The 10,868-nt window shown below is 33.7% G+C and overlaps 1 protein-coding gene across 1 annotated transcript; it reads left to right on the top strand.

Moving 5' to 3' along the window:
- The first annotated feature begins 704 nt into the window (after positions 1 to 704).
- Positions 705 to 1,949, top strand: LOC127108254 (ethylene-responsive transcription factor CRF2). Its single transcript, XM_051045694.1, has one exon. It carries the CDS (start codon positions 879 to 881, stop codon positions 1,809 to 1,811), a length of 933 nt encoding a protein of 310 aa, XP_050901651.1. The 5' UTR covers positions 705 to 878; the 3' UTR covers positions 1,812 to 1,949.
- Positions 1,950 to 10,868: the final 8,919 nt, after the last annotated feature.

Here is a 10,868-nt window from a genome sequence, read left to right as displayed (position 1 = left end):
TATTAGATTAGCAAATACAAAAAGGATTTAATTGAAATACCCTGACAGTATAAATTTTTTTTTCACTGTCAGTTAATCTTAAACGTTGAATATTAAAATAAGTTTGACTTTTATTTTAAAAATCTATAAAATAATGCAAACGGGTGATGGTGATAAATTGATAGTGTAAAACTTTTTACATTGATAATATATAATAATTAATCTCATAAAATAACACAATTAAGAATCTGAATAATTATATTTTATTAGTTTTAATTAAGGAACATATATATATTTTATTAATTTTAATTAGGTTATGATGTAAATTTGATAATATTTAATTTTTATATATTAAAAGTAAACTGGTATAAGATAAACGTGGCAAATAAATGGTCAATAAATATCCGTTATTTTTATTTTTAATCTCTTCTATTCGATCCTATAAAATAGGTTTAGTGTAATATATATATTGCCTCATTGATTCATTGCTATTTTACTGAAATAAAAAAACTGCCAGATCTTATGTTGTAGAATATATTACTCACCATTTTTCCACATTTATAGTAAGGAACAAGTCCTTAGGAAAAAATAAGGTATTTTAAACCGTAATATTTTTTTTACCGTTCCTTCAATATTCATTTTTATTAAACTTTATAAAAAAAAAAAACACTATTTAATTCCATCATCATCTTCTTCTTCTTACTAATATTATCATCACTGACATTTCCTCTCTTCTACTTTCCCTTTATTCTCTTTCCCTTCCATTCCATTCCCCTTCCCCACCCGTGCCCATTTCTCCAACAATTTTTCTTTCTCTTCCAATTCTCTTTTCACTTTTCTTTTTCTCTCTTTCACCAACATTCAATGCTACTATTGTCTCCAACAACACTAACATAAACATGTTTACATCTTCCAACATTATCAAACACACTCATCATTGCTTCAAACAAACCAAACTCATCAACAATATTACCTATAACATGAACCTTCACTATCCCAAAACTGTACGAATATGTTACACCGACGAAGACGCCACCGACTCTTCCTCCGACGATAGCCAACCGCCGCGCCGCAGAGTCAAGACTTTCGTCAACGAGATCACCATGGCCAACAGAAACATTCCGAGGAAAAATAACAAGTCTGCATCTACTACCACAACCACTATCACCGGACGTAAAACCAAAACCAGAACCAGAACCAGAGCTCCGGCTAGCCAACAACAGCCGGTGATTAACTCCGGGAAGAAATACCGAGGAGTGAGACAGAGACCTTGGGGGAAATGGTCGGCGGAGATAAGAGATCACAGAACGCGCGTAAGACTGTGGTTAGGAACTTACAACACTGCTGAAGAAGCTGCTAAGGAGTATGATAAAGCTGCCATTAAAATTCGTGGTGCAAACGCGGTTACAAATTTTATTCATCCGGTTCAGGAGATTACAAACTCTGATAACATTTCCGGTGAAGAATGTGTAAGCAACAACGTTGTATCTGCAACTTCAGTACTTGGTCAGTGTAGTATTTCAGAAAGTGAACCAGAAACAGTTAAAGAACATGTTGTTGCTGTTGTTGTTCCCGTTCCAACGAGTGGTGAATCTGATAAAAAGTTGAAATCTGATTCTGAGTCAGTTTTTCCGCTTCCTTGTGATAGTTTATTTGATGGTGTATTTGGTAATGAGAGAGAGATGGAAAACATGTTCTTTTTTCCTGGTGATGATTTTAGTGGCAATTTTGTTGATACTAGGAGTCCAAATTTGTTGAACTGGAACAGAGATTATGATATTTTTCAGGATATAGGGGATTTGTTTGGTTCGGATTTTGGTACTTCTGTTTGATTGATGGAGAAATAAAGCTAAGTTTTGTAACGGTAGTAATAGGGGTTGCTATTAGCTTTTATTTATTTTGTTTTAGTTTTCATTATGGTGGTACTACTCTATTAGTAATGAGAAAGTTAATGTTCTAATTTCCGTTTATTCATTATTATATGTATATCGATGAGCCATTATAATCGACGTTGTTGCATCCAATTAATGTTGTATCGATGAGTAACTTACGGATTCTGTTTCAAAGCTTATATATATATATATATATATATATATATATATATATATATATATATATATATATATATATATATATATATATATATATATATATATATTCCTCAATTTTATTTAATTTTATTTTTGTGAAAATTTTATATTTTTTGTAATTGTAATTTTCAAAGTTTTAAGAAGTATTGATGATAGTTTTGTCAAAATTATCCTTAATTATTTATTATATATAGAAAGAGAAAAAGTAAATTAAGATGGTAAAAAGTTAAAGATATTTTAGATAAAAGAAAAGTTATTGTTTGAAAAGTACAAATAAATGACAATTAAAAAAAAAAAAAAGACGGTAATATACAGCATAACCTCAACCAACAGAGTGACAAACAAACCTCAATAACAAATTACTATAAACAAAAGGAAAAAAAAGATGAACCCTCAAAATATGTATGCACTAAATAAAGTTTGCCTAGAGAGGTCATCCTATTTTGTGGATAGAAGTTGAGTGAATAAAATATGTAGTGGGAGTTTCCACGTTTATCCTAAATTCGGCAATTCCACCTTTTGCTATAGAACTAGGAATGACAAAGCGGGTTAGTTCACCCATTTTAGCCTTCATCTTCATTAACCTGACTAAAATGGGACAGAGCGAGGTTAGACCAACTAGATATGGATTAAATAACTTTACTATTTAATAATTTTGGTGACTTTAGTGTAATTGAAAGATGTATGAATGATTAAAATAAATTATTTTGATGAGAGATGATATTTGCTTTAGAGAGATCCAAACAAAGTTACCAAAGTCACCCAATGCTAAAGTCACCCAAACCTTGTCCATGGATAATATGGTTTAAATTTTGTATTTACTAAGTAGAATACATGACAGTCCCTAGTGATTAAGGGCTGCCAGATGCTATAGGGTATGTTGGTTTAGAGCCAGCTCACAAAAGAAGGTGAAAAGTCACGTGTATCTAGTATTTGTTGGAATATCAGATTGTCTTTCACACTTTAGGGTTGAGATATTTATAAGAAGTCTTGGGCCTGAATCCTAGATTTTCAAGAAGCATCAACTACTTTCTAGTAGTGGGAGAATGAGGTAACATATCTCGTATTAATAAAGAGAGTGTAGTTAACTTTCTATTGACTTCTTACACAATGTTGTGGACCAAAGACACGTCACCCCCCACGATATATCGCATTTCTTGACATACGCCATATTATTCTTCATTAGTGTAAGACAATAATAACCTGCCCTTAACAACTTGTCGGCCAAGGCTCATCCACTAATATGGTTGTCACAAATCCCATATTGTAATACAACGAAAACGAGGGCAGTTTCAGGTTCCCTCATGCATCTTAACATGGGATAAGCCCTTCCCATTAATAGAGCCTTTATATCATTAGAGAAATGTTAGTTGATTCAATAGAAAGCTTTGAATAATTAAGTCTTTTAGATAGTTATTCTAGGTATAACCATGTTAGGTTGCTTATATTATAATCAACAGTATTTTTTAAAACAGGTGAAATAGGAAGATGTTGGACAAGATGTTTTGGCATGCTTGTACAACATTGTGGCGTGTTGTAGTTTTACATTCTTGGAAGATTTTTTTTTGTTTAGCGTGAGATTAGTGAAGATTCTTTGATGATTTGATTCACGTATTCTGCGGTTCAAAGTGCTTATTTTAGAAGCTTAAAGATCGGTTCCAGCTGTGCAATATTTCCTAAAATGTATGTCAAAACATTTAAGGAAACATTAGATTTTATTTGATTCTGTAGAAGATTATGCAAAACGGATGTCAAAACATTTAAGGAAACATTATATTTGATTTGATTTGATTGTGCAGAAGATTTTGCAGAATGGATGTCAAAATATTTAAGGAGACATCAGATTTAATTTGATTTGGATCTGCTGATTTTTTAGCCCGAATCCCATGCTATTCTGGGGCTATTTAAAGGACGAATCTAAACCTAAGAAAGGAACTAAGCTGCGTATGTGATAGTTTCTATTAGGGTTTAGTTTGTTCATTATTATTTGCGAGTTATTCTTGTATCACTTATATGCTTGAATTGGACTGAGTTTTTGAGTTGTAATTGTGAATCACTCATGGGCTTTTAAGGAATAATGGATTATATTTTATTGGAAGTGTATCTTCTATTTATTGTTAGAAGTTGATATCACTTTTGTGTGATTGAAAGGAAGTGAGAAGGGTCTCATATCTAGGAGAGTCTTAGATAGAAATTCCAAGGGTATTGATTAGGTGAGAAGTTTGTAACTAGAGGTTGTTTAGAACTTCAAACTAAAACTATTATAATGGATTTCCTTCCTGACTTGGATGTCCCTAAATGTAGGTGACGTTGCACCGAACTAGGTTAACAATTGACATGTTTTATTTAATTCTTGCTATTTATTTTAACATTGTAATTGTTTCTGGTGTGACATGTCCTGATCCTGGTGTCGTCACATCGTATACGACATCAGTTATCTACGTACTAGAATTTCAATTGGCATTAGAGCAGACACCCTATTATGTTTTGGGTGAGCTCCAGGGAGATATTTTCTGGTATTATGGACAAGGAAGGAGGATTTGTCAACAAACCACCTATTCTGGATGACACCAACTATGATTACTAGAATGCATGTATGATTGCTTTTCTAAAATCTATGGATAGCAAAACTTGGAAAGCAATTATCAAAGGTTGGGAACATTCTGTGGTTCAAGACCAAGATGGGAAGGACACAACTAATTTGAAGCCTGAAGAGGATTGGTATAAGGAAGAAGATGAACTTGCTCTTGGAAACTCCAAAGCTTTGAATTCCTTGTTCAATGGAGTTGACAAAAATATATTCAGGTTAATAAATACTTGTATAGTGGTGTAGCGGTAAATTCATGATCATCAAGCTATGGATAAGCAAGACGTCAAATAACAAGAGTCGCCATCGCGCTTTTATTGTTTCCAAGGGAAAAGGGAAAAGTACGAACAAAACCCCAAAATAAGAAGTTTTCAAATCAAAACTAATAAAATGCCAGAGATTACAGGTAAGGGGGTTGGTTACACAGAGAGAAGGTGTTAGCACCCAATGTGTCCTAGGTACTCCTAGGGAGCCCTTTCTTGTGTGCATATGTATTTTGTACAAAGTGATGTTTACAAAAAAATATAATGGGGGCATGAGAAAATAATTTATTAATTATATTTTTGTGTTTGACAAGACCTTCGGACTTGTGCCTACATACCAACATAAGAATGAGGGATCAAAACCTCGTAGTTCGTGATACAAATTTCAAAGTGGGTGCATTGCTTTTAGCAAAAGTTAGGTTTAAAAGGCACAAAGGCCTAAAAATGATTTGAATGAGTTAATTATTTTTGGCTTTTGAAAATTTTAAGTCAAGTATAGTTAAGTATATTTACAAGTTTGATTTAAGAAAAGAAGTTTTGAAATGCAATGGCATAAGGCCAAAGTTTCTAATTTGCAAAGAGTCTAAGTTAAAAAAGACAAGCACAAGCAAAGAAGTTTTTAAAAGGAGGGAGAGACTTTGAAATTAAAGAGATGGGGAGGATATGAAGAGACTAATCCTAAGCATAAATTTAAAAGTTAAGAGTTGAAAAGATCTGACCAATGGGCTGCAATCCAATAGGCAAGAATGCCATATAGAAACCCAAATTCCCTTGGACATTAGAACCAAGAAACAAACAATGCATAACATATTAACTTGAAGAGCAAGGCATCAAATAAATATAGCCACATCCACGCTTTAGCCACTCCAATCTTCTTCAAATTGGCCTATGTAGCAGATGAATTCCATAAGTCACAGGTTCAAAATAACAACTTCACAATAATCATGTTGCAGATGAACTCAGATGGATCTTCAATGATGTATCAGATGAAGTTTCAAATTGCAAGCACTTGATTACATGAAAGTTGGCATTGACCAAGTCCTTTTGCATATGGATGTTGTCTAAATTCTAAGTCCAATTGTCCAAGATCAAACCAACAGTCCACACAATAGTTTTTTAGGGTTTTTGTTCTTATTATGTACATTAATGGTCAAAGACCACACAAGCAAACAAAATATGCACAAACAAGATATATCACACAATATGGTCTAAGTGGACAAAGTGAAAATGGCCTTAATATAAACAATTAGAATGGTATGAACAATGGCAAATGAATAGAGCTTAAAATTAAAGGGCATTCAAAGTAAATGGCTTGAAATTAAATGTTAGTTGTTAATGAATTAGAAGTTAGTATTGCTTTTGCTTTTTTTAAAGTCATTCTTTGGAGAACGCTCAACCCACTTATCACAAGCATGGATCCTTGAACCAAGACATCTTCCAAAGGAAGGAAAAAAGACCAAGTTTCCACACAATACCATGAAAAAGGGGAGACTTACAATCTTACTAACTAGAATGCTATGCCTTTTTGTGTCAAAAATTTAGCGCTATGTTAAGCAATCGTAATTGGACTTATGTAGAAGTCACATCTATTTGAGACCGGGCAATAGAATTTTGGTGTTAATGCATGTTAGAGACATAATATAATGGACTATGCTCATGAAACATACCACAAACAAAAAGAATATGCAAAAGAGGTGGCCCAGTCTAATCCATACTTATGTTGATTTTTCAATCAACTAGTCTTAGGACCTTGATATATCATAGGCCAAATGAAATGGATGCATAAAGAAGGGGAATTAGATGAAAAGGGAGGGGAACATATCAAAACTCAAATTGGACAAAGGAGGACTTTTACCAAATTAAGATTATTCATTCATTTTGGGAGATGGAATATACATTCCATCAATCCCCTAAATCGAATGATCTTAACCTAGCAAAGTCAAATCAACCGTGATCAAGGCCCAACAACACAAGTCAAACTTATACAAATAATTAAAAAGGCTCAACACAATTATTTGGAATTTATTCAATTTAAAAATACTAAAAATAATGCATTAAATTAAATATGGTTTGTCAAATTCCTAAAATCTCATCAAAACACCAAAGAAATGGCCATGAGATTTATCATGGTCAAACAAGGTCAAAGGACCTTGGAGAAAAAATTTCAGAATTTTTGGAAACTTAAAAGTATTTTTAAACAATTAAAAATATTCACAAAATCAATAAAATTATGAAAAATATTAATAATGATCCAAAAAATAATTTTAATTCAAAATATGAAAGAGGATTTTATTTAAATTTTTTTGGTGAAACTCTCATATTTTTTGGATCAATATTAAAATTAATATGAATTAATGAAAATAAAACAAATTAAATAAAATTCAAATAATCAGAAAAAACGTGGACCACTTGATCTCCCTCATTAATTGAGGTGGCAAATCAAGTGGATGAAAATGCGCACTCCATGGTACACTTGAGTCAGCGCGCCACACCAATGGTAATCAGAACCAACGTGTGAGATTAAAACATTTCAAATGAGATCAATGGCTCAGAACCTGTCCAGCACACCACCGGCGCTGGAACTCCGGTCACCTTCTTAGGCGAGGCTCATCGGACTGGTTCAGTCATCACCATCAAAAAAATGAAAAAGGAGGACATGATCTGAAAGAAAAAATGGCGTAGAGCACGAATCTGACCTCAATTTCAACTAACTCCAAATATATAGAAAGATATGAGGAGTTGAATCTTGAGGTGTGTCAACTGAGTTGCTTCGGTTTGACCTCAAAGCAACTCAATCTTCTTGCCTACATTGGTAAGACTTCAGACAATCAAAGATCCAAGAGAATTTATGAGAATTGAGTGAGAATCAAAGAGAAGAAGATTTCTGAAAATTACCTTCAATGATGTGCACAATTGGATCTTGCTTGGTTCAAACTTGACTTGATCACACTCGAGGAGCTTGCAGAAGTGGTTTGGCAATGGAACAAAGCTTTGGATCCTGGAGTTTTTGAATCTCCAAACAGTGAGATTCAAACTCAATTTTCAAGTTGAAAATTCTCATGCTTTCCTTTGAATTGTGAGGGTTTCAATTGGGGGGCAAAGCTGGCGCGTAAGGTGTGTTTGAAATGAGCTCAGAGGCCTTGTATTTATAGCATTTGGGATTGATAATTGCACACTTGAAAATTTGCTAAATTTGGCAATGTGATGCACAAGCTTGCATGGGCGTGTATAGGCCCATGAAGCAATCCATTTTGATCCATTGCAACTGTACTAAAGTTCAAATGATGCTTGAATGGCAAGGCAATGTGAAATGGAGTTTTGGACATTTGATTTTTCCACTTGATGCAGACCTGTTAAGACCATGCGCAGCCCTAGCAATCCTCATCCAAAATGAATGAAATAAGACTATTTGGAAAGCTTAGATCAAGGGGAACAACTTTGATGATGGACACTTTTCCATTTGGGACTTGGATCATGGTGAATTTTGAGGTGGAAGTTTGGAAATTTCAACATGTTGAAATGTTTTCTAAGTGTTAAGTCATATATCTCAATATTCCACCTTGCTTAACTTTTCATTTGAGCTCCAAATGAGAAAAGTGTCTTTATCAGAGTTGTAACTCTTTCAAATACATTCAAAATGGTCACCAATTTCATTTCATTTGGATTTAGAATGATAGAGTTGTGCATTTTTGAAGTTGAGGAAAATCACTTGTTCAATGGTATAAGGCAAAAATGACCTATAATGTATCCTCATATCACATGCTCATAAAAGTTGATTTAGATCTCACTCCAAAAATAAAAGGTGAAGTAGACATATTGAATTTGATTTTTCAACTTGGAAATCTTTCATCTCATAAAAATTGAGCAAGTTATGGTCTTGGGAAGTTGACTTTCAAATTAGGGTTTAGACAAAATGACCTATAATGTTTCAACATGTAAAATGACTTTCCAAGCAAAATTAGCTCTAGACTTAAACATGAAAGTTGTTTTTAATGTCATTTAGAGTAAAGTTTCTCTTGGAATAATTTTCATATGGTGAAAATTGTAGGAGATAGGGTCTAGGGAGACCCAGTTTTGATCACATGAATTCATCTGGCCAACCACCATCAACCAACTTGCTAAATTCCAATTCTATTGACTTTCTAGGCTCATAGTACATCATAGATGCATAAGATGATTAATTTTTAAATGTACCTTGAGAAATTTGATCAATTGGTGAGATAGCTTGTTGGAGAAGTTACTTAAGATACCCAGTCAAACTAGGGTTTCCAAGGCAAATCACCTCCAAATTCTTGAAGAATGCTTGATCAATATAACATGTAGAGATCATTGGGACTCATATATGATGCTTTGAGACATTGTGAATCAATCCTTGGTTATGCTCTTAGCTATGAGGGTCTTAAACCCTATATATGAACTTGATAGATCAATGATGATCATGCCCTACCTACAAAAGAGTTAGGGAAATGCAAAGATATATTTTTGGTATTTTGGTTAGTAAAATGATGATATACAAGTATGATACAATCACATAGTACTTGGTGATATCTACCAAAGCAAACCCAATGAAAGAGGGGTAAGGAGGATGCCAAGGTATGATCCCAATGCCAATGCATATGATGAAATTGAATGAGGGATCTTAGGGTCAAAATTGGGGTCTTACAAGTGGTCAAAGATGCTTGGAAAATTCTCAGAACCATTCATAAAGGAACATCTAAGGTCAAAATGTCAAGACTTCAACTTCTCACCACCAAATTAGAAAATCTCAGGATGAAAGATGATGAATGCATTCATGATTTTCACATGAATATTCTTGACATTGCCAATTCATCTAGTGACTTGGGAGAAAAGATGCCAGAGGAGAAGCTGGTTATAAAGGTTCTCAGCTCGTTGCCTAAGAAGTTTGACATGAAGGTCACATCTATTGGAGAAGCCCAAGACATTTGCAACATGAGAGTGGATGAGCTTATTATGTCACTTCAAACTTTTGAACTAGTTATCAGTGATAGATCTGAAAAGACAAACAAGAACATATCGTTTGTCTCCAACACTGAGGATGAAGATGATCAATGTGACATGGAGACTGATGAAGGAATTTCTTATGCCATTGTGCTTCTTGGGAGGCAATTTAATATGGTTTTGAAGAAAATGGATAGGAAGTCAAGACCTAGTGTCAAGAACATGTCATTCGACATCAGTAAGAACAATGACTTTCAGAGAAAAGAAACCGCAAGGGAGAAGACCAATCAAGGAAAATGTATTCAGTGTCATGCATGTAAGGATTTTGGTCACATTAGATCAGAATGTCCCACATATCTCAAGAAACAAAAGAAGGGCTTGTCTGTTTCCTGGTCTAATGATGATTCGGAAGGTGAAACTGATGATGAAATTGTTAAGCATGTTACAACATCCACTGGTAGATATGAAACTGATGAAGACTCTGACGATTAGGATATCACTTATGAAGATTTGTCTGCTTCCTACAAAGAGATTTGTGTTAGAAGTGAAGAGGTATGTAAGACAAGAGAAGGGCATAAGAAAATCCTAGCTCAACTGCAGGCTGAAAAATAGAAACTCTTATCTACTGTCATTGATCTTGAAAATGAGATAACCCTATTGAATTCTAAACTTCAAAACTTGACCAAATTAGTAAAAATGTTGAACAATGGGTATGATATGTTAGATGAAATTCTTCAAGTTGGAAAAAGGGGATGGAAACTTAAAAGGTATATGTTTTGATTACCAATTTTTGAAAGGAAAAATCCCTGTGACAAAGTTTATTCCTCCATAAAGGAAGTATGAGCCCATGATGTCTGAACAAATGTTACAACATTCTGCCAAACATCAGGAAACTCAACTAAAGTCAAGTTTTTTCCTTCGAAATGTCTTTATTATGGTAAATATGGACATATAAAGCCTTTCCATTACATAATGTATGGTTATCAAAAA

Source organism: Lathyrus oleraceus, chromosome 7, assembly GCF_024323335.1.
Source record: "Lathyrus oleraceus cultivar Zhongwan6 chromosome 7, CAAS_Psat_ZW6_1.0, whole genome shotgun sequence".
Taxonomy (NCBI): Eukaryota; Viridiplantae; Streptophyta; class Magnoliopsida; order Fabales; family Fabaceae; genus Lathyrus; species Lathyrus oleraceus.
This window is presented reverse-complemented; position numbering and strand designations above follow the sequence as displayed.